Source organism: Antechinus flavipes, chromosome 1, assembly GCF_016432865.1.
Source record: "Antechinus flavipes isolate AdamAnt ecotype Samford, QLD, Australia chromosome 1, AdamAnt_v2, whole genome shotgun sequence".
Lineage (NCBI taxonomy): Eukaryota > Metazoa > Chordata > Mammalia > Dasyuromorphia > Dasyuridae > Antechinus > Antechinus flavipes.
In genome coordinates, this window is record NC_067398.1 from 589,846,155 (window position 1) to 589,873,609 (window position 27,455).

Consider the following 27,455-nt stretch of genomic DNA (forward strand, 5'->3'; position numbering starts at 1 on the left):
TCTTTGACAAAGAGATCTAACACAGTTTCAATTGATCAAGGATGGACAGAAGCAGATACACCCAAAGAAAGAATGAATGTAAACTGCTTGCATTTTTGTTTTTCTTCCCGGGTTATTTATACCTTTTGAATCCAATTTTCCCTGTGCAACAAGAGAACTGTTCGGTTCTGTCCACATATATTGTATCTAGGATATACTGTAACCTATTTAACATGTAAAGGACTGCTTGCCATCTGAGGGAGGGGGTGGAAGGAGGGAGGGGAAAAATAAGAACAGAAGTGAGTGCAAGGGATAATGTAAAAAATTACCCTGGCAATAAAAAATTATTAAAAAAAAGGATGTCAATATCTCCAAGAATAGCTAAGAATGACCAACAGTAAATTAACAGATAAAGTGGCCAAGAATAGTTGGTGAATTATAAACTTAAGGACACCAGAGCACCTCCTTAAAAAACAAAAAATCAAAAAAACCTCTATATTACTTCTCCCATTAAAACACCAGAAACAACATTTTAAAAGCCATCAGGGCTTCTCTTATTTATGTAAGGGAGAAGATGGACAGTAGCTCACTATTGACTAGAACATACTGAATGAAAAACAGACATAGTTAGCTTCACCTCATTTTTAAATTCATTAATTCAGGGAAGAGGAAGAGAAAAATCAACAGGAAAGCAAGATTTTTATCTTTTTTTCAGTGAAGTTAAACTTATATTTCCTGCTGCACCATCTTCTGTGTGATTTTCAGCCTTCAGAAGTAGCTTCATACACAGTAGATAGAGCTCTGAGTCTGAAGTCAGGAAAATCTGAGTTCAAATGTGACCTCAGACCCCTATTTGCTATGTGATCCTGGGTAAGTCTCTGCTTGCCTTAATCCAATAGAAAAGGAAATGCAAATCACTCCAGTATCTTTGCCCATGGACAGTATGGTCCCCAGGATCATGAAGAGTCATACATGTCTGAGTTACCAAACAACAATTCAATAGCCGTGTTTTCTTCTTGTGTGTGTGTTTCAAAAATAAATTACATTACTTATGCTTAACTAGAAAAAAAATGCTTACTGCTTGTACAACCTCTCTGAGTCTCAGTTCCTTTATCTGTAAAATGAAGAAATTGCAGAAGAGAACCTTTAAGGTCTCTCTCAGTTCTAAATCTATGAGTTTGTGAATTCTTGGAGTTGGGTAGGACAAGTATTATCATCTTTTCCACTTTTCCAGGAATGGAGCCAAGATGATGGAGTAGAGGCAGCAACTCTGCTAAAATTTTCCAGTATTACCTGCCAAACAACAAACTCTCTCAAATCAAATTCTGGAGTAGTAAAGCCAAAAAAGGTCAGGGTGAGATATTCTTCTAGCCCAAAACAAGAGATTAGAAGGGAAGATTTGTGACATGGGGGGCTGGAAGTTGGCCCAGAGCTCAGGTGGCTATAACACCAGTGGTAGGACTAAGTGGTAGTTACAGAAGGAGCAGCAACATCAGAAGCTTTGAGATCAGAGAAAATAAGGGGACCTTTGCACCTGATCAGAAAGAGATTACAGGCAGCTCTCTGCTAGCATGAATGCAAGACTAGATGTAATTTTATAACTCTATTGCCTTTACCCACTTCTGGGTCACAGTTCAATGAAGAGAGGAATGCTTTCAGTAAGGAAGAAAGGACCTTGAAGAAACATATCACTTCTGATCTCAAGAGAGCAAGGCCCCTGAGAAATAGTATCTATTACATTCCCAAGGAATAAGGGACCCTTCCTGGATAAGGACCAGAGTACAGACCAGAAAAACAGTGATAACTTTTCTTCTCAGATAATAACTTCTCTCCTCAGATCACTCCTTCTTGGAAGCACTAAACAAACTCCTGGAATTAGTTTTGAAAATAGCAATGTGAAAAACCTTGAAGTTTAGGAGAGTGCCTTTCCCTTTCTCTTCTCTTTCCCTGCTGAGAACAAGCAGAAGTTTAACCTAAAGTTCAGAACCAACAAATAGAGTAGAAAAATGGGCAAACAGCCAAAAAATAACCCTGACCATAAAAAGTTTTCTGGTAATGGAAAATCAGTTACAAACTCAGAAGACAATGAAATCAAAGCAGATACAAGCAAAGACTCAAAAATGTGATTTAGACACAAGCAAAATAAGAATTTCTAGAAGAGCTAAAATTGATTTTCAGAATCAAATAAGAATGATAGGAGAAAAATTAGGTAAAGAATTGAAAGGGAAGGAAAAAAAATGAAAAGAAGATAGCTTAGTAAAAGAGGCACAAAAATATTGAAGAAAACATGTTGAAAAGCAGAGTTGACCAAATAGAAAAAGATATGCAAAACTCACTGAAGAAAATAATTAATTAAAAATTAAAATTGGACAAATAGAAGCTAGTGACACCATGATGCACCAAGAAGCAATATAACAAAGTGAAAAGAATGAAAAAATTTTAAAAAATTAAAATATCTCATCAGAAAAATAAGTGACTTAGAAAATAAATTGAGTAGGAATCATTTAAAAATTATTGAACTACCTGAAAATCATGATCAAAAGAACATAGACATGTATTTCAAGAAATCATTAAGGAAAACTGCCCCAATATCTTAGAACCAGAGCTAAAATAGAAATGGGAAGAATCTACAAATCACCACCTGAAAGAGATCTCCAAACGAAAACTCTTAGAAATATTATAGTCAAAATCTAGAATTTACAGATAAAAAGAAATACCAAAAAGAAACCATTCAATATCATGGAGAAAGAGTCAGGATCATACAAGATTTAGAAAGTGCTGTGTTAAAGAAGTGGAAGTATTAGATTAAACTGTTCTGAAAAGTAAAAGATCAGGGATTACAACCAAGAATTACCTACCCAGCAAAACAATATAACCCTCTAAGGGAAAAATGAATATTTAATAAAATAGAGGACTTTCAAGTATGTCTGATGAAAAGACCAGAATGGAATAGAAAAACTGACTTTCAAATATAAGACTTAAGAGAAACATAAAAAGGTAAATATGAAAGAGAAATCCTAAGGGACTTAATAAGGTTTGACTATATTTCCATATGGGAAGATGACACATGTAACTTCTAAGAACTTCATTATTATTATTAGGGCAGTTAAAAGGATTCTATAAAGAGGGCATAGGAGTGAATCATTGCTATATTAGGATGCTATAAAAATGGACAGATAAGAAAGATGCTTTGGAAGAAGGAGGAAGAGAGGATAGCAATCAAGATGTCAGATGAAGAAAAAGCAAAAAAAAAAAATAGATCCAGTTAAAAGACAAGCAGAGACTCTATTTTGTTTTAAAGTCATCGTAGACATGAAGTGTTATCAGTATTAAGTGTGCGTTTGTGTGTGTGTGTGTATGTGTGTGTATGTGTGTGTGTATGAAATGATATAGCATCCAAACTTTTAAAGGAAAAAGTTTAATTATAGGAGGAAACAGTAAAACTATATTAATAGGGAATTCCCTTTCCCCCTCTCAGATGTAGATACATCTAACCATAAAATAAATAAAAAAGAAATAAAGGAGAAGAAATAAATGTCAGAAAAGTTAGGTATGACTGAACTTTGGAGAAAATTGAATGGGAACAGAAAGGAACAGAATAATTTCAGGAAAACTGGCAAAAACTTATATGAACTGATGCTAAGTGAAGTGAACAGAACCAGAAGAATATTGTACACAGTAATAGCAATATTTTTAAAACACTCTATTTTTCTTGTTTTGTGTGTGTTTGTGTCTCTGTGTTTTGCAACATAGATATGGGAATATCTTCTGCATGACTTCACATGTAAAATTAGCATCATATTTATTGCCTTCTCAAAGGGTAGGGGAGGAGGGAGGAAGAGAAAATTTCAAAACTTAAAAAAGAACATTATATGTAATTGGGAAATGTCAAATGAAATAAATATACATTTAAAAGTATTATTACCTTAACAGAGAAACTGAGGTTGAGGTTAGGTGACTTGGCCAAGATCACATAGTTCATGGGCCTCTTTCCAGTAGCATGCTAGATATCATGGAGCATGCGAAAGAAATTTATAACATATTGTCCTTGTCCACTAAAGGATCCTTACTACACATTTATGAAATTGAATAAGAATTTATATCTCACTTGCATTCACCCAATACATTTCTAATAAGTGCCTTCTATGAACTTGGTACAATTGTAGGATACAAAGTTGGAAGATAAAACTTCATCCTTGAGAATTTGTGATTTTACTTACTTTTTAAATTAAAAACAAAATCTAAAGAAAAAAATGAATCTAATTGTGGATGGTCAATCAGTGAGCTTATAAGTTGGGGAGAGTCTGGTTCTGGGGGAGAATGAAAAAGAATAAGAGTATAGTATCTCTGCTGTGATCAGATCATACTCAAAGCATTGTATTTAGTTCTAGAGCTATGCTGTAGTGAAGAAACCAGATGGATGAGGGACTAGAAACCATTCCATATGAGAATTTGATAAAGGAAAGGGGTTATTTAGCTTTTTTTAAAGAGAATACTCAGAGAAGGGAAGTTGCTATTTGAATAGTAATTATGTCTCTTCTGATTGACCCTGGGAGGCAGAATTAAAGCCCATGGTTAGAAATTAAAGGAAGATGTCAGCTCAGCATAAGGAAACACTTTCTTAATAATCAGAGGGGTCTAAGAGTGGAATGGATTGCTTTCTTGCATAGTGGATCATGGAACATTTTTAAGGAAAAGGTCGGTGATAACTTGTTTAGAGATGGAGATTTAGGGTATATATAGGATTTGGACTCTAAAACCCCTTGCGATTTGAAGTCTTTGATTCTATGATGTGTAACTTGATGTGAGCCTTGAACCGTAGAGTTCATGGTATCTCTTATCTAAATGAGGGGCAAGTCCTTTCTAGATATGAAGATGGGAGTGAATATGAGACATAGTAAACATGCTGGCCTACTTGGACTACAGGATACATTGGACCATAGCACTAGAGATTTGGAGCTACAAGGAATTTCTGAGATCATCTACTGAATGGCACTATTGACTAGACCTTTCATTTCAGAGATGTGTATACTAAATTCCCAGAATTGACTTGCATGAGGTCATACCTGTAGCAACTGGCAAATATGAAAGTGAGTCCTTTAGGTTTGGAAATGAATGATGAGCTTGGTTAGATGGGGTGAAACTATATTATGCAAGATCTTGAACAGGTACAAATGTGAGACATATATAAAAATAGAAGGTACTTCCATATAGATGAAATATAGAGCAGGTAGAGGGAAATAGGGTGAGATATTAGTAGGCTGGAATTTATTTCACTCCTCAGTTCATAGGAGCCAAAGAGGGGAAGGAATTTTGAAGGGAGAAGTGGACTTCTATTCAGGTAAATCTTATTCATTTCTTACTTCAAAGGGGAAAGTGCCAATTGGTAGGGAAGCTTGATGCTTCCTGCCCGAAGTTTCCTGATCTAGAATGTTTCAGATGTAGTAGAGTTCCAGAAAAGGAACAGGTAGAAGGAAGGAAGTGTCAGAGAGAAAGGATTGTGGCCAGGATAATGATAGCTTCTCTGATAGAGAAAAAGCCTGAAAAATATTTATTAGAACTTATAATTTACTACATTTATTATGACAGTATAATAGTGTCTCCAGAGCCTAATACTCTGCTTTTTATATAGAAGACATTTAATAAATATTTGTTGAATTAGATTGAAATTAGATGGAGAAAAGCAATGTTTGCTAACAGAAAGCAGCAACATCTTCAGTATTAACTTCAGTATTAACTATTTTTCTTTGAAATAATCTTTACATTAATGAAGATATTTCCAATTTAATTGTATTCACATACCTATTCATTTCTAAGCGGTTGAAGTTTATGTTTCCTTTACATTTTCCCAGTAAGTCCATGACTGAACATAATGGTATAATCTGTTATTCAGTGTATTCTGTAGGCTGGAGTAAATTTTTTGCAGGGCTTAAAGGCTCAAGAGTCCCAGTATTGAAGAAGATTGCTAGTGAAATATTACATCTTTGGTTAAACATGAATGATCATTTTCCTTATAGACTCAAATATGTGAAATACTCAGCATGGTTTCTAAAGTAGATATAATTGGATTACTTGAATTCAGAAATTTGGGAGCCCCTTGGATAGGCACAAAGAAAATATTAATTTATCCATCTTCTACCAGCATTGCTAATAATCATTGTTAGTCATTTACTGAGTTTACTTTAAAAGTTTGTAACTTTACCCAAGCAATTCCTAATTATAATGCATGATCATTAATCAGCTTTATCATCCCAATGTTCCAATGTAAATAGGAAGGAAACCAGTTCTGCCAAAGTAGTGATTATCTGTTAGTGATAATATATTTTTAAGAGTCTTTTCATCCATTGCCTATAAACTAAAAAAAAAATGTTGTCTTTGAAAGCCTTATTTTTATGAGTATCAAAATATTCAAATATTAAACAAATAGTTTAGTTTTATTTTAGCATAGAGCATTCATGCTTATCTTATTAATTAAAGAATAAAACTATTAGGTTAAGACAACTCTATCACATCAGAAAAAGGATATGGGTTCCTCAATAATTTAAACTCTCATTAATGTTCTAAATGATGCAGAATGAACTCATCCTAATATTCTGATGTTGTGTTCAGTTTCTGAGCCAAGGTAAATTGATGTATTATTTTGTTTTACATTTGTTTGGATCCTGTCTTCAGAGTAAATTACTGAAGTTACAGTTATTTATTATTTCGAATGAAACAAAAACAATCAAAAGTATTTCATCTAATAACTGGGCAACATTTATTATCCTTTTGAGAAGGTGGACACAGTGGTATTTTGGCAACAAATGTTTCAGATTTCAATAAATATTAAAATGTTATATGCTCAAAACATTGGTTCTAGTGTGTTTAACAGGAACTTGATACTGTGTCTTACATGCATGTTTGCATCTTGGAAGTAGCCATTATCTTAATGAAAGCATAAAGAAATAAGTACTGATTTTTTGAAGGATGTGCAAAGTGAATTCCAGAATATGCCTTGTATTTTTTAGGGAAAAAAGGTTAAACTTAAGAATGGACATGTAATTGTTCTTAACATCAATGTTACTGCTTGCTCTGTGATGCTAATTCAACCTTTAATTTAAGGGATTCTACTTTGGAAGGGATCCACAGCTGGAAAGAGAACCATCTTCTGTATCATGCCAAATAGTTGTTTATACTTTGTCTAAAGACTTTGGGTGGTATAGTGAAGAGAGTGCAGGATTTGATGTTTTGAGTGCCTAAATTCAAATCAGGAGCCCTATCACTTCCTGCCTGTATGATAGAGGTCATGTGACTTTATTTCTCTGTGTCTTAGTTTTCTCCTTTGTTAAATGAGGGAATTGGTCTAATCTCTGTCTCTTCTTGCTGTAAATCATGGACCTTGTAATTTTATAGAGCTACTACTACTTTTCAAGGTTTCAGATTCCACTTTTGGAGAGTTATAATTGTTAGGAAGTTTCTCTTTATGCTGAGCCATGTATTGATATTCTTGAAGTTTTAGCATACTTGACAAGCCTTCTTGTGTTTTTGTATAGAACAACATTATTGTCTGGACCTTTGGGTTATTTCTCCCTTTTTTTCTCCTGTCTATCTGTGTCTCTCTCTGATTCTCTGTCTTTCCCGATGTCTGTGTCCTTCCTCTGTCTATCTCTGCCTACCTATCAGTCTATCAAAAACTCATATTTCTCCATCTGTTTGTATCTACTTCTCTATCTCTCTCTCTAGAAATATTTCTTTCTAGCTTTATATAGAGGTTTATATAGAGGTATATACCGATACAATTAGATATATACTGATATAGTTAGATAGCTAGGTAAAGAAAGAGTAGAAAGGGAATAAACATTTATATAGTGCTTACTATGTTGCCAAGCATAGTATTTAGTGCTTTACAAATATTATCTATTTTTTACAACAGTCATGCATCATGGATGCTATTATCTCCATTTTATAAGTGAGGAAAGTGATGCAAATAGGATTAAGTGACTTGTCCACCATCACACAGCTAGTATGTTTCTGAGGCTGGATTTGAATTTACTAGTCTTTCTGTATAACTATTGGTAGACAGAAGATTAGGTGAATAGTTGGATAGACAGGTGGATAGTTACATGAACAAACAGACACTTAATTGTGTGACCCTTAGCAAGTCACTAAATTATTGTCCACCTAAGTTTTCTCATCCATTAAATGGAAATAATAGTAATACCTACTTCTCAAAGTTGTTATGAGGATAAAATGAAATAGCATGTATAAAGACCTTTGTAAACTTCAAAACACTTATATATGTTAGTTATTATTATTATAGCATCTAAGTGTGATAGTGGATCAAGTGCTACACTTATAGTCAGTGAAACAAGTTCAAATCTTGCTTCACATACTTATTATCTGTATGTCTCTGGGAAATCACTTGACCTCCCTCAATTTGAGTTTCCTCATGTGTAAAATGAAGATAAAAATAGCACTTGCTTCACAGGGTAGTTGTGAGGATCAGATGAGATAAGCTATGTAAAGCCCTTTTGCAATCCCTAATGAGCATGTATTTGTACAAGTAAAATGGTGACATTTGTTGAGTAGGAGAGGAGAAAGAGGAGAGAGGAAGAGAGAGGAAGAGAGGGAGAGAGTGAGATAGAAGAAAGAGAAAGGGATAGAGAGAGAAGAGGAGGAGGGAGAGGGAGAATGAGGGAGCAAAGGAGCAAGGGAGAGTGCTGAGGAGGAAGGGAGAATGGGAGGAAGGGAGGAAGAAAAAAAGGGAAGGAGGGAGAGAGAAAAGGGAGAAGGGGAAGGAAGGAGGGAAAGAGAAGAAGGGGAGGAGATGGAGGGAGGGAGTGCAGAGAGAGAGGGAGAAAGGGAGGGAAGGAGGGGAAAGGCTAAGAGAGAGGAAGAAAGAGAGAAAGGAAAAAGAAGGGAGAAAGGAAGGGAGGGAGGAAGGAAAGGAGGGGGAAAAGGAGAGATAATAGGTGGGAGTCTCAAATATCAATAACTCTCTGTCATTGTGTTTGAAAACCCCAGGGTTGATTAATCATCAGAACCAAAGTCTGGCTCCTTGTAAATTGTGTTCTGGAATGAGAGATCCCTAAAGCCATTGTATCCCTTCAAACTGTAGCACAAATTATTTTATCAGATCAGCTTACCAGTTATCTCATAAGGTCTTAAAGGGATATAATATCAAACATGTATGTTTAAATAGAAGCAAGAGAAGAATGAAAAAAAATTGAGTATTGTCTTGCTTAGGCTTGCCTCAGGTGGTACAGTTTGGAATTTGGGGCAACCAGCATTCTTCTAAGGTTTTTCTGAAAACTGCCTTCCACAGAAAGCCATCTCTGATCTTTTTTTTTTTTTTGATAATACTCTTCTCCTACTCCCCCCATCCTCACATAATAGAATGTTTTGTACCTCTCGAACACATTTATAGTGTCAAATAATAGTGAGTATTTTATCTATCCAGATTACATATTATCTAAACTTTCTTCTATTTGTTGAGTTTTACTGGAAACTTGATAGGAGGATTAAAATATTATTATTATATTTATATTAAGGACATTTATGCTATTAAACATTAAAACTGCACTAAGACTTTTGGTATGCTTTGCATTACTTTTTACCTTTTTAAATATTATCCTCACATCAAACCTATTAAAAGATAAGTTATTGTATACTGATTTTTGACTGGATTTTTCATTTAATCTATAAAGAGGGTCTTTTTTATTTTTACAGCCCAGTACCCTTTCTGCAACTTAGAGATTTATGGAGAGGTATAGGACACTGAAAGATTAAGAGTCCTGATTCACAAGGCTAGCTCTTCATCTATCTTGCCACAAGACCTATCTGCAGGAGTTATTACCCTTATTCTATAAATGAAGAAACCACAGCTCAGGCAGTTTAAGTGGTTTGACTAATGACATACAACTAGCAAAAAGCTAGCCAGAAATTGAACTAAGGTGTTCTTTGTTTTCTTACCATTACAAGTGTGGTTTGCTAATAGGTTGTTCTAAGTATATTTCTTTCTTTCTTTCTTTCTTTCTTTCTTTCTTTTTTTCTTTCTTTCTTTCTTTCTTTCTTTTTTTGGTAATTTTACTTGAGTCCAACTTTGCTATCTATCTATCTATCTATCTATCTATCTATCTATCTATCTATTTATTTATTTATCTCCTTTGATGAGAAGGATGCTATAAGACATAATGTATGGCATTCCAACATTGGGGCTTAGAACAGTGTCAAAGGTAGTCCTTAGTACTAATTTAATCATGAAACATCAGGGTCTAACTTAATTCCTTTACTACTTGACTGCTAGGATTCCCTCTATATTTACTTAGGGAATGTTCTCCAAATCTATATTAGACCCTGCCCTTGCTGTATTTATCTAAATGGCTGCTTAGCCATAAAGACAAGAGCTAGGAATTGGTTGCCAACTGTCACCCAGAAGAGAATGTAGACCCATATACAAAGTTGTTCTGTACCACACTCAATATTTAATAGAATAATTGAATATAGTATATATCATATATAATTTATTATTTTGAGTATATTATATATAGCATACATAATATATGTATATGTATGCACTATAACATATAGTATATCATATATTCTATAATAGTATACATATATGTACATATAGATATAAAATATAGTACTTGAAGATTCACAGAGTGCTTTGCATTCATTCTGTTCTCAGATTCTGACAACAATCCTGTGAGGTTGGTCCTTTTATTATTACCATTTTGTAGATTAGGAAAAAGGCCAGTCAGTAAAATGACTTTTATTAAGCACTTATTATGTATCAGATTTGTGCTGAAGATGCAAAGAAAAACAAAACAAAACAAACAACAAACAATAAAACTAAGACTGAGAATTAAGTTATTGGTTCAGAGAAATAAAGCTACTAATGGAATGATACATTATTTGAATATTCCAAGTGGATCACTGTTCACTGTGACACTATTCTTGCTATGAGAGATGCTATATTAGTCAACTTGCAACTAAAATCAATCAGAGAATTATCAGAAATAGTGTTTGTAAAATTTTAAGAGTTTTCTGCCTAGCTAATGTGTGTTGGCCTTTAATTGCTAAAGATGTTCTATAACCATGCTATTGCAATATTGTTTCCTGTTGCCTATAACACTGTTTTCCATTTGGTCCAGAAGTGTGGAGTTTCATGAAGAGATATTTCTCGTTCTTATGTAGATTACTGAAAAATTAACAGTTGACTTTATGCTGTTATTTATCTTAGACTGTCTGTTCTGATAAGATTGTTTAATAACAATAATAAAAACTTGTTATCTATTTCCAGAAAAAAACCTGATATATGGAAGTACATATTGGATGATTTCACATATGCTATCTACATTAAATGTTAGCCTTTTCTATTGTGGGGTTGAAGAGGGAGACAACTAAGAATTCAAAATGTAATAAAAATAAATAAAAGATTATTAGTTATTGGAGAGTCTTCTAATATTTTCTATTACTTTAAAGAAAAGTTGAATGTGTGAAAACATTTAGAAATGAGTTTTTAACTACTTAGTTTTAATTTTAAAATTTAGTTTCTACTTTGAATTTTATGGAGCAGTTCCAATGGCACAGTGAATAGAGCTCTGGGCCTAAAATCAGAAAGACCTGAGTTCAAATTTGGCCTTAGACATTTACTACATGTGTGACCCTGGATAAATTACTTAATGCTGTTTGTCTCAGTGTGCCTCAGTTTTCAGCAATATGAGCTGGAGAGGAAAATGGCAAATTAATCCACTCTCTGCCAAGAAAACCCCAAATGAGGTCATGAAGAGTTGAACAGAACTGAATAACAGGAATTAGACTATTTACCTTTCAGTGTTACTTTATCCCCTAATAATAAGTAAGGTACAAAAGGCGTCTTCATAGATTATATTGCATGTTCCTTGTGTAGCTGTACTGTTAAAACTTGCTATATGCAGCCATGTCTGAGTTGAAGACTGTTTACTTTAGGATCATCTATAAAGTTGCTCACAATTGAATTAACTGGGAAATTGTACAATTCTCTACTTAGTTTTGGTTATAAAGACTGATCCTAATCGTAATGAAAATTTTAGTGTATAGGATAATTAATGAACCACAGTATCTTTGATGCATAAATTACTTTCAGCAAATGAGTGCCCAGGGAAATAATGTGGATCTTTCAGAACACTAAGTTACAATTTATTGAATTACTGCAATAGTAAATCAGGTATCTTATAATAAGTTGCATTTTTAAGTAATCATTTATTTGAAGAATATTTATTGATTACCCAGTGTATTAAAAAAGGTATGTGTATTAGGTACTAGTGGATAGTTTGGATTTCACATTCCCAAATTTCTTTGGTTAGATAAAGATGAAGCAAACTGAACAGAAAACATTTATTCCCTGAAAGAGCTCTTATTTCCTGATCTCTTAGCCAATCACCATGGAGATTCTTGTGTATGAGTATGTGTGTGTATGTGTGGTTCTGTGAAAAATATGTATTATTAAGTAACTAAAATTCATTTTTTAATTAGACCCATTCTTCCCAGATAAAATAGAGTGTGACAGTTTTTACCAATTTTCAAGCTTAAAGAATTGTAAAATGTGTTGTTTCTGTGGTCATCATTATTCTTGTCATCATCATCCTCATCATCACTATCACTACCACTACCACCAGGATATTTATAAAGGATATTTATTTTTCATTAAACTTAGTTATTTGTTTGGATGTTCCTAGCGAATCTAACTTTGTCTCTCTAGGTCTGACCTTCACATACCATTATAACCATGAATCCTATTCAATTGTTTTTAATTGAATAAACATTTAGTATATATCTTCTACTTAAAAAGTGTCTAATTTGTTATGTACAAATTGAAATAACAACTAATTAGGAAAAAAGCCATACTTCATTATACTATTATTAGTATACTATTAATATTATTAGTATTTATAGAAGAAATATTATTCTTATTTTGTAAATTAAAAATATGAATGAGAAACAATTTAAAAAGTGAGCCAAAACTCAACAAATTTACCTGGAATTATTTTTTAAAAAGCATAAATTGTTTAATTAGTAAAAAAATTATATGGGCATAGGATAATATATACATATATATATATACACATACAGATATATATTTAAAATTTCATTTCACTTATTTAGTACTTTGTAACAATGACAAGTACATTGCTTCTGTGTGTTTCTCTAATTTTTACTGCTAATTAAGATATTTTGTACTTATAATTCATGTAGATTCCTTTTCAGAAATTTCCCTAATTAAGTTTTTTTTAAATCTGTATTACTCTTAAAAAGTGAACAAAAATCAGTATTCAGATTTTTAAAAAAAAAATTAGTTCTTTAAATGAAAATCATCCAATTAGAAAATTATTATTTAACAAAAATCAATGTTTAACAATGAAGTCACAATTATTATTGTATTTTTAATTAGAAAACCTTAACATTTCTGGCCAAATAATAAAGTGTGAATATAGAAATATATGGAGTCAATGAGTTTATCATCTTGCCCAATTCAATTAAAAAAGTAGCAAATAAGGACAATAATTTGATTTTTTTTTTCATATTTCATTGGCATTCATGTGCCAAAAGCAACATTTATGTTTCTTTGAAAAATTATGAATGTCCAAATTCAAAGACAGGAATTACAAATGATCTTTTATTTTACTAAGACACTAACTGTAGTTTCTCTGAAATGATGAAGTCCCTAGTACACTTAAAATGAAATGTGTTTATGAAATTGAAATTTGCATGGAACTTTTACAGTAACACAATATTCTGTGAAGTGAGGCATATTTGTATTAATTACTGTAATGTGATCTTAGTTGGCAACTTATAGTACAAGTTGGCCTGCTGCATTCCACTTTAGCTCTAGTTCTTTTGTGACTGTGCCAAACTGAGATTAAATGCCTATCAGTTATCCATCCATCTTGTGACACAGTTATTAAAGTGTTCACATCTTTTATTTTGGTTTTTTAATTTGGTAAAGAGAATATATAGTTACCTTATGTAGTAGTAAAAAAATACTTTATTCTCTAATATTGTTTTATTTTTTCAAAGGAGCACTCTTTGTGATGTGTATGTGTGTGTGTATGCGTGCGTGCATGTATGTGTGTAGCAAAAGCCTGTTTATATCTTGAATTTTTGATAATTTCTCAAAATATGACACCCTTTTATCTGTAATTCATTCTTTTCAAGCTTGAATTTGTTCAACAAGCTTTATGTGAAAGCAAATTTTACAGGAATGATGTGACATGCTTTTCTCACAGGATCAGAAGAAATTCCTACAATCATCTAAATCATGATGGAAATGAATTTTTAGGGTATCCAATGATTTTGTCTAATATAATTAATAGTCAGTGTTAAAATCAAGAGATACCTAAGATCTATGAGTAACCCAGAAAAATTTATTTTTTATTAGTTTGGGCCGGTTAAGTATTGATTTTCCTTGCTGTCTTTCCTTTGTACTTTTGGTTTCTGTTCCTTTCATATGCCATATTAGAAAAGTTTAGGAAAGAGGAAAAGATATGATAGCCAAGGGCATCAGATTAATCCTCTTTCTCTCTAAATGATACAGTGGGAAGTGTCCAATTTTTGTGCACATGGGTTCAAATCTTGACTTTGTTATTTATCATCTATATGATCGTGGGGAAATTCTGTGACCCTTACAGACCTCAGACATCTCATCTGTAAAATGTTATGGTTGGACCAGAAGACTTTTGAAGTTCTTTTCTAAGCAAGAATATGTTGGAGCCAGCTTGGAACCAAGATTTGATTGTTAAATTTTTAGTGTGTGTATATTTATACCTTAGAAATCTACAAATGCTACATATCAGGGGCTAATTTATTGTTTTGTTTTTTTGTCTAGACTTAAGAAAGTGATGGAGAAACTATTATAATACATATTAAATTTGTGTGCAGTGGGTCCATGTCTTTTTTGTGAGGGGGGAGAGCTGATTGTTAAATATTAATCAGCATATTGCTGCTTCCAGCTCTATTTATGAACCTATATTAAAAAATTTAAAATTAAACTAAACTAATCCATTAAATGGGAGCTTTTTACAAGGCATTTTTAAAAAAAGAGGTGTGTAGCTATATATCTCAAGCCTTCATATTATTTTGCTTGTCTAGATGTAAATTAGTTTAGGGGTTTGCAGGAATTTTAGAGATCACCTAATCCAAGTCCGTTTCCTGTTTTTGTGTCATAAAGGGAGTTTTTATGGCTTTCAAGGAGACAACAAGTCTCCTAGTTGTGAATCTCTAACAAAAACCTACAAAATAGAAATGGGGCTCACGAAATATTTAACATTTTTTAATTATTAGAGAGGGATATTATTAGGCTTTCTCTGTCATCCAATTTTGCTTAGTTTAGCTAAACATAATGGTTCTGCTCAAATACTAAACTCTATCATCTTTTCTCCATGCCTATAACACCACCCCCCCTTTTTTTAAATTGTGTGCTAATAAAGAAGGTCCTCTCCTTCTGTGCAAGTTTCTGGCTTTACTGATATTGCCAGCATGATGCACTTTCTTAAACGATATGCTTCATTATTAATAAACTAAACTAGCTTGGAGTCTGCACCCCAGCTTACCTTTATTGCATTTATTCAACCCTGTGTGTAATATGTCACCATATGTTTAGTCATTCCCTGATTATAGATACTTGCTTTGTTTCCAGTTTTTCTATATCACAAAAAATAGATCTACAAATATTTTGGTAGAGGATACTGGTCTTGAAGTTAGGAAAATCTGAGCTTGAATTCTGGCTATTTTATGACCCTCTGCAAGTGATTTTTCTCAGCTTTAGTTTACTAATCTGTTAAATGAGGAAAACCATTGGCTCTCTTTTACAGGGATGTTGTAAAGATCAAATAAGATGATTTGTGAAATATTTCACAAACCTTGAATTACCAGTTATCTTTGGGTTCCTTGGGGAACATGGACAATAATGGATTTACTGATTCAAGAGTATTATTTAGTGACTTTTCTTATGTAACTCCAAGTGCTTTTCCTATTCAAGTGACTTTTTCAAAAAGATAAGAATATCTTGAAAAGATATTCCTATTTTAATATATTATATAATAATGTATCTTTTTCATTTTTCATAGTTCTTAATCTTTTTTCCTAAATTTTTTTAATACTCTCATTATTTAGAATAAGATATGACGTTAAGTTTTATTATTTCTAACCATGAGAATTATTATCAAGATTATTTCATTTTGTGAATGGGATTAGGATATTTTCAGCTTCAAAGATTTCTGTATCTAGTGGGTACATACAGATTTTGTGGAGGAAATTGACCTCCCGAGTTTAATTTCCTACAGGAAATTAGTTATACTGGCTTAATATAAAAAAGGAACAAAATCTTTGAAGTATCACCTGAAAATAGCTGTTAAAGATAAAGAATCAACTAAATATGAATTTTCATATTAATGTTTTTACTGAGAGGCATTTTAATATGCTTCTGTCATTTTCTTTTTAAGCAGTATAAAAAATTTCCTAATACATGATAGAAATAAGATATGAACCAGTTATTATAATACTTATTTTTAAACATTATCATGATTTTGCTCAGCATTATTATGTTATTCCTGCACTACTTCTGAAAGTGTCTGAATTCTCCTGTACTCGGTACAAGAAAGGTACTAGATTCATATTGTTTTATCAGACAATTTTCTCCTTGACATTTTCTTCCCTTTCATCTAATATTGGATAAATGAATAGCATAGCTAATATTATGAATTAAAAAATTTAAAATTGTTTAATTCAGTTCAGTTCAGATCAGTTCTATTTCACAAACTTATTAAAACACTCTACTGTACATGGGTTTGAAATACATTTAGAAAAACTCAAATCCTACCCTCTTGAAATTCCCATGGCCTATTTCAAACAACTTGTGGTAAAGTACCTACCTCTATTCTTCAGTGAAAGTTTTTGGCAAATCACCATGTTTTTCCCATCATAGCATCTTTCCAATATTATCCTATCCCAGATAAGGGCATAGATTGGCATAACATGAGTGTTACCAACCTTTCCAGTTTTTAATCTTTGTTCTTCTTTGATGAGGGGTTTGAATGGTGATGGGGAATGCTGTTGATGCTAAGGAGTAAGATATGGGAAAAGAAAGAAAATTTATTATCCAACTCTCAAAAGGGGGGGGCATTGGCTTTCAAAAACAAACTTTTTTTTTCTTCACAAATTGTATGTAGGAGAGGATGTTAGTGGTAGCTAACCTCTATACACTAAAAAGGGTAAATTAATGGATGGAAAAAAGCACTTATTCAGTGCTTCCTATATGCTAATGTACTGGGGTAGGACAGGGAAAGTAGGGACAGTCACAGATTCAAAAGTAAAAACAGTCTCTGCTGTTTAGGAATTTACATTATGGTGGGGAAAGTACAACATACATAGTAGAGTGATGTCCAAATAGAGGCATTTTGAAATGAAAATAAATGTCCCTAAATGGAGCTATTAGGAAGATGATTAACATACTCCTTTTAAGAACAATGGTAGGGTTGATTTGGTAATGAATCAGATGAGGCAGTCACTAAACAGAAGAGCTGGTACTCTGGATATAGGTGCCAGAGGGGAAAAAAAGAATTTAAACCTTTAGGATGGTATCTGTAATCTAAAAAACAACGCAGTAGGCAAGGCTATTGAGAAAATAATCCAGAATTAGGAATACAAGTGCTTGTTGTTATATTAGGAAAATGCCACATGTAAGATTTGAAGTTGAATTGAGAAGAATTGCAGTAGAATTGAAATTCTACTCTCTAGCCTCTTATATATTTATACTTACTACTTCATAAGCTAAATCTGCTGTTCACGTTTGTCATGGCTCCTCCTATTCTAGTTTCTTCCACCTTTGGTTTTGGTTTCCTCTGTACCCATTTTTAAACCTTGAAAGTTGGATGGCAAGACTTCTTTGTGTACAGAGGCCATAGGTTGTCGACCCCTGCCTTGATACCATCTGTGTACCTCTCACAGCTATACCCAAGCACAGTAGGAGTACGGGCAGGGAAAAACAATGAGCTATTTGTGGTTAGAGTCAAGGTCAAGAAAACTCCCTGGATTCCTTACAATTTAAATGTGGTATGGAGAAATGAATCTCAAAATCACAGAATTTCAGAGTTGAAGGGACATCATTGACCAAGTAGACCAAACTTTTTCCATAAAAAGGAATTTACTACAACATATTTGACAAATTGTCATTCATCCTTTATTTCAAGATCTCTAATAGCGGGGGACCTGTTAACTTTTTTGAGTAACCATAACTTTTTTGAGTAACCATCTTAATTTAGATGCTTTGAATTGTTAGAAAGCTGAGAGACCAATTAGGAGGCTACTGTATTAGTAGATTTGATAGGTAATGAAAGACTGAATCAGGATGGTAACCATATAAGTAGAGAGAAGAGGACATATGTGAGAGATGTGGAGGTAGAATTGATGAAATTTTGCAACTGTCTGAATAGTGGGTAAAGGAGAAAAAAAGAGTCAAGGATCACTCTCACATTGTGAGCCTGATAAACTAGACATCAGCCCCAATGGAAATAGGGAAATTCAGAGGGATGGGTTTTGGACAAAAGATAATTTCTGTTTTGAACATGTTATGTTTGAGACATCTACAAACATCCAGATTGAAATGTCCAATGGGTAGTTGTTGAGGTAGATCTGGAATTCAGGAAAGAGAATAGGGCTAGATATATAGATCTATGAGTTTTATCTTTATAGAGATAATAATTGAACATGTAGGAGCTGATGAAATCACCAAGAAAGGGAATGTAGAGAAAGAATAGAAGAGGGCCCAGAACAGAGCCTTGGGGAACAATTCCCAAGACAGAAAGAAATGGATGACAATTGAATCAATGGAGACTAAGAAAGAATAGTCATATATGTCGGGGGAGAAGGAGGAGAGAGCACTGTCCAGAACCTGCCGCCCCTCCCCCCCTCCCAAAAAAAGAGAATATTTAGGAAGGGAGAGAATGATCAACATTATCAGATGCTCTAGAGTGATTGAAAAGTATGAAGAACAAAAATGGGTCATAAGATTTGACATTCAAGAGCTCACTGGGAACTTTGGAGAAAGCACTTTGAGGTGAGTGATGAGATCAGAATGCAGACTGAAAGGTATTGAAAAGTAAATTAGAGAAGAATGGATGGAGACACCAAGAACAGACACCTATTACAAGTGAAAGAAGTTGGGGAACAGATAGATATCAGGACCTCTTTAGTCTTTTTGTTCCCTAATAGTCACTGATTTTAGAAAAATGCTTTGAAGCCAGTTTTTAAAAAAATTTTTTTGAATATTTCATAAAAGATGTCTTGTAAATTTAAGGTTTTGTTTAGTACTTGACTGAAACTTCAAAACACTTGTTTTTGGGTGGAGGTGGGGTATGAGAGTGGGTAATCCTCTGTCTTTAAAACTTGGCTCTACTTTTTTTTTGTACAGCTTCTCTGGTTCCACTTCTAATATTTCGCACTATTTTGTCTGCCAACTGTTGTCCAGACTCTTGAACAGATTTAACCAATTAGTGAAGCCAATCATCCGGTGTTCCTCATGATGACTGAATATTGCAGAAACCCCAACTGAGAATTTGTCTCAGCTATTTGAGACTCATGGGTCCCAGTTTTATTTTAAAAGCCAAAAGGTGGTCAGTCTGCTTCTTATTCCCTTAGTAAAAAAACATAAAGCCATTTTTATTTGGAAATAATTTTTTAAAAAATCACTGAAAAGTGTAATGAAGCTGGTCCCCTATGCTGTGAATGTCACTGAGCTTTTAGAATTAAACTTGAGAGTCTTAGTCTTATATTTATTTTGCTGAATAAGCTTCATTTTTAATTGCCTCTAAGTAGTAATAGAAATATTATGAAAGGGTTCTGGACATGCAATCAGGAGAAAACTGAATTCAAATCTCATTTCTAGCATTTAGTACAACTTTCTTTGTGATAGGAGTAAGGTACAGTAGTATAGTGAGAAAGACCTTTATTTCTGTAGTCAGAGTTGCTGTGTTCAAATCCCATCTTTGAAGATTGATACACAGGTGACCTTAGTTAATTCACTTTACCTTCCTAAACCTTAGCTTTCTAACATGAAAAATGAAGTGTCTGGATTAGAGGTACATTTTGGTTCTGGATTTATGGCCTCTCCAAACCTTGTCCTTATTTTAAAAATTAGTTCAATAATACTTGTAGTAGCTACTTAATGGTGTAGACATGAAGATTAAATGAGAAAATGTATAGAAAGTACACTGCCAAAAATAAAATGCTATGAAAATATAGGTTATCATAATTGTTATCATCATCATCATTATGATCATCATCAACCACTTAAAAGTTTTGAAACCCTTCCCCTGTATTGTCTTATCTGGTTCTTTTGACAGTCCTTTGAAACAAGTACTTCCAGTTTTATAGATAAGTAGATAGAGACATCGATAGATTAAATAAATTGACCATGATTACACAACTACCAAACTCCCAAGGAAGGATTTGAATATAGGCCTTTTAACTCCAAACCCAGGGTTCTAACTATTATGACATGTTTCCTTTCATAAGCTAGTCTTACTTGGATCATTTTAAGATAGCACTTGAAGACACAATAGTATCTGGATATTTTACACGTAATAAGAAATGATTTTAGAATTGAACTCAAGCAAATCTAGTTCAGCATGTCTTATGCCAACTAGATGTCTGGTTGACTTTCTATGTTTATATCGACATGGTAAATTTATATTTGAGTTAATATTCATGAAGAGAGCCAAACTTTCTGTAGCATTGTCATGACTGTGTCCCAAAGAGACATTTCTCTTGAAATGATCAAATTGCATTATTTTGTTTTTTGTATTCTGCTAAATATTATGTCTGTATTATTTTAAACATTTTCAAATATTTCTTCTTATAAATGTTACATGATCTTAGAATGATAATTTTTTTTTGTTTGTTTGTTTTGAGAAGTGAACTATTTATTTTTTCTATTGGGAACTGATTTTTTTTATTATGTTTTCCTAACAGAAAGTTGCACCAGCAGTTTGAAATGTACAAGGAGCAGGTCAAGAAGATGGGGGAAGAATCCCAGCAGCAGCAGGAGCAGAAGGGTGATGCTCCCACTTGTGGCATCTGCCACAAAACAAAATTTGCTGATGGATGTGGCCATAACTGTTCATATTGCCAAACAAAATTCTGTGCACGCTGTGGAGGGCGAGTGTCATTACGCTCAAACAAGGTATGGAAATCACTTGGGTTAAACAGAATTGCCTTGTTATTGAAATGATTTGTGTTTAGGATATTTTATCATGTCCAGGTTTATAACAGCAAAATACAATAAATAATTAAGATTATTATTAAAACATCCAAGCAAAAAGTTCCATGTCTTGTTATTTCAGGAAAAAGAAGTTTTTTTGGATTGAGTTATCTAGATGGTTTTCTATCTTATTTCTATCTTATTTACTTTACTTTTGTATGGTGAAGATTTTGATTTTATTTTAATCCACTAGATTATAGGATCAGGTTTATAAACTCATAGATTTAGAACTGACAAGGACATTAAATGTCATCAGATAAAACATCCTCCTTTTACAGATGAGGAAATTGAAAGAGAATTAGCTGCGTAGTATAGCTAATAAAGTTCTGGGCCTGGAGTCAGGAACGCATGAATTTAACTCTGGCCTTACACATTTACTAGGTCTATGACCTAGACCATCCTTTAACCTCTCTCTACTTCAGTTTTCTCAACTGTAAAATGGAAATATCAAGAGCACCTACCCGACAGGGTTTTTTTTTTTGAGATAATATTTGTAAAACATGTTGTATAATGCTTGGTGAATAGTAGGTCCTTTTAAAATAGTTGTTTCTTTCTATCCTCCTTTATCCAAGATCACACATATAATGAGTTACAAAGCTGGGATGCAAACCTTATTTATATCACACCCTAAACTGAGAAGTAAATAATGCTTTTTTTCATGGCCATCTATATCTTTGAAATACATGAAGTTACCAGTTCAGTTCAAAGGAATGTGTCCTTAGGGAATTGTAGAGATTTTATTTACTTACTTACTAATTTATTCATTAATTAAGCAATTAATCAATTAATTAATTAATTTTTCTGTCCATTTATTTATTTATTTATTTATTCATTTGTTTATTTATTTATGCTGAGGCAAATTAAATGACTTGCCTAGAGTCATACAGCTAGGAAATGTTAAGTTTCTGAGACCAGATTTGAACTCAGGTCCTCCTGACTTCAGGGCTGGTGCTTTATCCACTGTATAAACTAGCTGTCCTATTTGTAGAAAATTTGAAGGTGACCTAATCCAAGTTCCTCATTTTATAGAGTAAGGAAGAGAAACATTGACTTTGTTCCACTATATCTAGTAGATTATAAAATCAGCCAGCTAGGTGGTACAGTGGATAGAGTTGGCAGACCTAGAGTTGGGAAGAATATCTTTTTGATTTCAAATCTGGACACAGGCATTCACTAAATGTGTGACTGGGAAAGTCATTTGACCTTTTTTGCCTCAGTTTCCTCATCTGTGAAAGAATCTCAAGAAAGAAATAACAAGTCACTCTAATACCTTTGCCAAGAAAAATTCATGCATGGGGTCATGAGAACTTGGACATGACTGAAATGGCTTTACAGCAACAACATAAACTTAAATATTTAGAGCTGAAATGGACATTAAAGGTCATTAGTTTCATCACCCTCCTTTTTATAGAGGAAAGTGAAAGAGAGGAGGTAGGTATCATAGGTTACAACTTAAGTAACTTGTCTAAGGTGTCAGAGGTGGGATTTAAACCCAGGTCTGTATCTAGTGCCCTTTACATTATGGAATGTTTTCTAAGAAAGTTCCCATAGCTATTGATAATCTTTAAATATATTTTGGAGATATTATGTTTAAAAAGTGATCAACAATAGAAAGTTTGTTTGCTAGGAAATTAGTTTTAATTTTAACAAATTCTAGTTTCAGCATGAGTAATTTCCTTCTTAGTTTTCCCTTAAAAATAAACAAACAAAACTACTTTTATTCTATTTCTATTTTTAAAACAAGTAGGTAAAATTGCATTGTGGTGACAAGTTAAGCATATGTAATAAATTGATCTTTAGTTACTATTAATGCCAGTATTCTACAAAGAGAATTTCTCAGTGCACTAGAAATTTTTAAAAAATATATTGTACCAATATAATTGTAGCTATTTTTCAAGATATCCATCTGTTGTTACTCTGTCTCATGACTGTACTATCTCCTTTTCTTGACATTCATGTGTCATTCATATATATCCACTAAATTTCTATTCATAAGATCATAAAACTCGATGTTGGAAGGACCTCAGAAGTAATATAGACCAATAATTAATTTTATATGTGAGAAAATTGAGGCCCAGTTAGGTTAAGAATTTTTTACCCCAAGATCACCCACATAGCAAATGATAGAGCTGGGATCTGAACTGGGATCCTAAGACCAGAGGTTCAACTCTTTTTTCTCTATTCCATGAAACCTCCTGTCCTTGATAATGTCTTTCATTTTATCTTACATGTACAAATCATTGTTGGTAATATATAGATGACTTTAACCCATCACATGTATTTCCACTGCTCCTTTGGGTAACTCATGATTTTAATTCTTCTGGGAGGGTGGCATTCCATGAATTGTGGTTGTAGAATATCACTGTTAGAATATTGTTGCTAAAGAGATGAGCTTTTGTAACACAGAATAGCTGACCCTGCTTTAGAAGCTTATTTATATTTGTTTAAATATTTAGTATTGTGCTTATATAAATATGCTTAAGTAAAGATATCTGCACAGAAATCAACTGTACTTTAAGGCACTTTGAGACTGTACAGCAGCAGTTATCTTGCTTAGTTACCTCCTCACTGTATCTTGTCAACCAGTTTTATACTTAATCTAGATTCTTTGTGGAAAAGTATTTTAATATATTACTTTGACTTAATAGGGACTATTTGCTATATCATCTCATTATCTTCCCATTACCTTTTTTCCATTTGGTCTGCAGTAAATATCTTTCCTTCAATTCCTCTTAATTTTCCTCTTAGGATTCATATAAATTTCTATTTTTCAAGTTTTTAGGAGTCCCTTTGTAGTCATTTTATATTCCTACTTCCCTCTTTTTGCATTTTAGCCTTAAACAGGGGTATGCTTATAAATATTTAGTAACATGCTCCCTGAAAAAAAAATGGGACCTTAAAAGTTATCTAGTAGAATCCTTTCATTTTACAATGATAGCCAGGGAAGTTAATGACTTTTCCAAAGTCAGGCAGGTAAATGTCAGAGCTAGTAATTAGATACAAGTTTTCTATTTCTATTTTACCATTCTTATCTACTAACCAGCAACTAACAGGTGCCTAAAACAAAATGGTTTCTGCTCACAAGGAACTTACATTCTGTTGAGATTAACTAAATAATGGCAGCAGCAACAGCAGCAATAACCACAGAATGATACGGACATTTATCATATCCCTTCCAATTGGACCATCATACCTTTTCTCAACTTCCTTATGTAACTAATGGCAATAGTCTCTTGCTTCTAGTAGATATTTAACACTTCTCTTTGTTTCTGTCATATCTCATTATTATCAAATCCAGTGAAATTCAGGCAGGATATTGTAACAAAGATTTTTCTGAAAAGCCGATTGCTCTTTGTAGTATAAAATTTAATTATACAGTTGTTTTTTTGAGTTAGTTTAGCAATTTGCTGATAAAGTAAGATAAAATAAGCTTTCATTTTAATTTTGTGGTTCTTTCATGTGAAGCCATCCCTAAAAAATTAATCAATTCTCTCTTGAGGACAAATTTAGAATACTGCAAAAAAGAATAAATGAATTGCAGGGCCAGATGGAGGTAATGTGGCACTTAGGTTTTTTTTTTTGAAATATTAATTCAATTTTTTGTCCAAAATGACTTTTTCCAAAATTAAACTTAAATATTTAAGCTAATATAAAATGTTAAAGCAAATATGATAATGCTTTGAAGGTTCATAGATTCATATTCTGTGACTTAGAATTACAAAATTATAGATTTAGATGGAAAGGACTTTAGAGGTCATCAATCAATCAACTGAACCTTTGTTAAGTGCCCACTATATGCTATGTAGAAAAGAGGCAAAAGACAGTTTCATCCACCAAGAGGCTTATAATCTATTGGGAAGACAACTTGCAAACAAATATATACAAAGTAAGCTTTAGACAGCATAAATAGGAAATAATTAACAGAGGGAAAGCATTGAAATTAAAAGGGTTTGGAGAAGGCTTCTTATAAAAAGTATGATTTTGGTTAGAACTTAAAAGAAGTCAAGGGAATCAGTAATTGGAATGGACATTAACAGCCAGAGAAAATGCCCGAAGTCAAAAGATGGGAGTAAGATATAAGAAGACTGAAAAAGTAGGAGGGAGCTAAGTTGTGAAAGGTTTTGAATGCCAAATAGAGCATTCTGTATTTGATTTTAGAATTAATAGGAAGTAACTGGAGTTTGTTAAGTGGAGGAGAGGGTAGTGCATGATCGGATCTATGCTTTGGGAAAATCACTTTAGTAATTGAATGGAGGTGTATTGGAGTGGTGAGAGACTTGAGACAGGAAGACACATTAGTAGCTGTTGCAAAAATCAAGGCATGAAGTGATAGGGGTCTATACTAGAGTGATGGTAGTGTCAGAAGAGAGAAGGAGACTTAATGGAGAGATGTTACAAAAGAAAGAATTAGTGAGGAATACAGGCTGACTTCTAGGTTGCAGTCCTGAGGAACTGGAAGAATGGCATTATCTTCTATAGAAGTAGGGAAGGTAATGGACAGGCTGACTTCTAGGTTGCAGTCCTGAGGAACTGGAAGAATGGCATTATCTTCTATAGAAGTAGGGAAGGTAATGGAGGGGAAAGAGGAGTGAAAAGTTTAGGGGAAAAGATGAATCCCATTCTCAGTTTATCACATATAAGATGTCTCTTGGATATCCCGTTTGAGAAGTATGAAAGATAGTTAGAGATTCAAGATTGAAGGTCAGTAGGTGAATTGGCACAAAATAATTAGATTTAAAATTTATCAACATAGAGTTAGTAATTAAATCCATAGGAGCTCTAAAATCATCAAGTCAAAAGTAGTATAAAGGGAGAAAAGAAGAATACTTAGGACAGAACCAGGAAGGACACCTAAGATTAAAGGATGTGATCTGCTTGAAGATCCAGGAAAGGAGACAGAGAAGGAGTGGTCAGATAGGTAACAAGAAATCTAGGAGAGTGAGTGGTGTCTCAAAAACCCAGAGGGAAGAGAGTATCAAGGAGTAGCTAACAATATCAAAGGTTATAAAGAGACCATGGAAAATAAGGATTGAGAAAAGGCCATTAGATTTGGCAACTAAGAGAGAGGAATTATAGTGAAATAGTAAATTAGATTATAAAGGATTAAGAAGAGAAAGAGGAAACACTTCAAGAGCTGAGTCAATAGACAAGGAGAGATTAAAAATAAGTAAAAGAGTAAGGTTGATGGAAGTATCCAGCTGTTGGAAGAGAGCACATAGAATGGAATTATTCCAACAAGCAGAGGGGTTAGCCTTGTAGGAAGTAAGCCCACTTCATGATGAGACAGGGAAAAAAAGTGGCTGAAGACATCTGAGTAATAGATAAGGACAAGGGGAGAGGAGGGAGTTCTTAGAGAATGGCCTCAATTTTTCTATAAAATAAAAGGCACGTTTCTTAATTAAGAGTGGAGGTGGGAGGTGTGTAGAGAAGTTTGAGGAGGTATGAAAAGATTTGGAAGAACTGCTGTGAAGGGGGGAGAGTAAGCTAATAAAAGGGGTATAGTAGAATCCTTTAGCAGTGGTAAGGGCCTCCTTGAGTTTATATAAAAGAAATATGTAGTGGATCCATCAGGAAGTTTGTGTATTTTTTTCTATCTTTGTTCAGCAGCAAGTGTTTAGGAGTGGAGGTGACAAAGAGTAGGAGTGATCTGAGGCTGAGTTCTGGCTTGGCATAATTGATGATATTATCAGGAGCTGGAGATTCAAGATAAGAGGACAGTGTAGAGTTGAATTGGTTAAAGTGGGGAGAAGAGAAGAGAGGATTGTGTTGGGAAGATGATCAGAGAGAGAATTGAGGGGTCAAGAGATTGGAAGATGATGACATGGATAGAGTGTGGTTTTGTGAAAGAAGGCAGAGAGTCAGATGAAAAGCCAATAAACTTGTGGTCATATATGGTAATTTCAGCTTCTTCTATTTGACTTCTGAAAGCATTCAGCCATATTCTTTGAGAGGTACTTGGAGAAGCTTCATTAAGCTCTCAAACCTGAGGATACAGCAAAGTATAATTCTGGCAAGGCTGCGGTGAATCCTTATAGAAAAACAGGTATGGATCTTAAAACTAAATTGTAGAAGCATAAATGATTCTTCCATATCCTCACAACATATGGTCTAGCAAGGGAAGTAATGTAATATAATAAGTTAATTATATATCATATGCATAATGCATGCATATACATTCATACATATGTGCATATGTTAT

The 27,455-nt window shown here is 33.4% G+C and overlaps 1 protein-coding gene across 1 annotated transcript in view; it reads left to right on the forward strand.

The window, feature by feature from the left end:
• Positions 1 to 27,455, forward strand: part of RIMS2 (regulating synaptic membrane exocytosis 2) — a 761,226-nt gene that overhangs the window by 152,377 nt on the left and 581,394 nt on the right. The window contains exon 2 of the mRNA XM_051974462.1: positions 20,968 to 21,178. Coding sequence (XP_051830422.1) covers positions 20,968 to 21,178 — 211 coding nt within the window. The remainder of the gene's footprint in view (positions 1 to 20,967; positions 21,179 to 27,455) is intronic.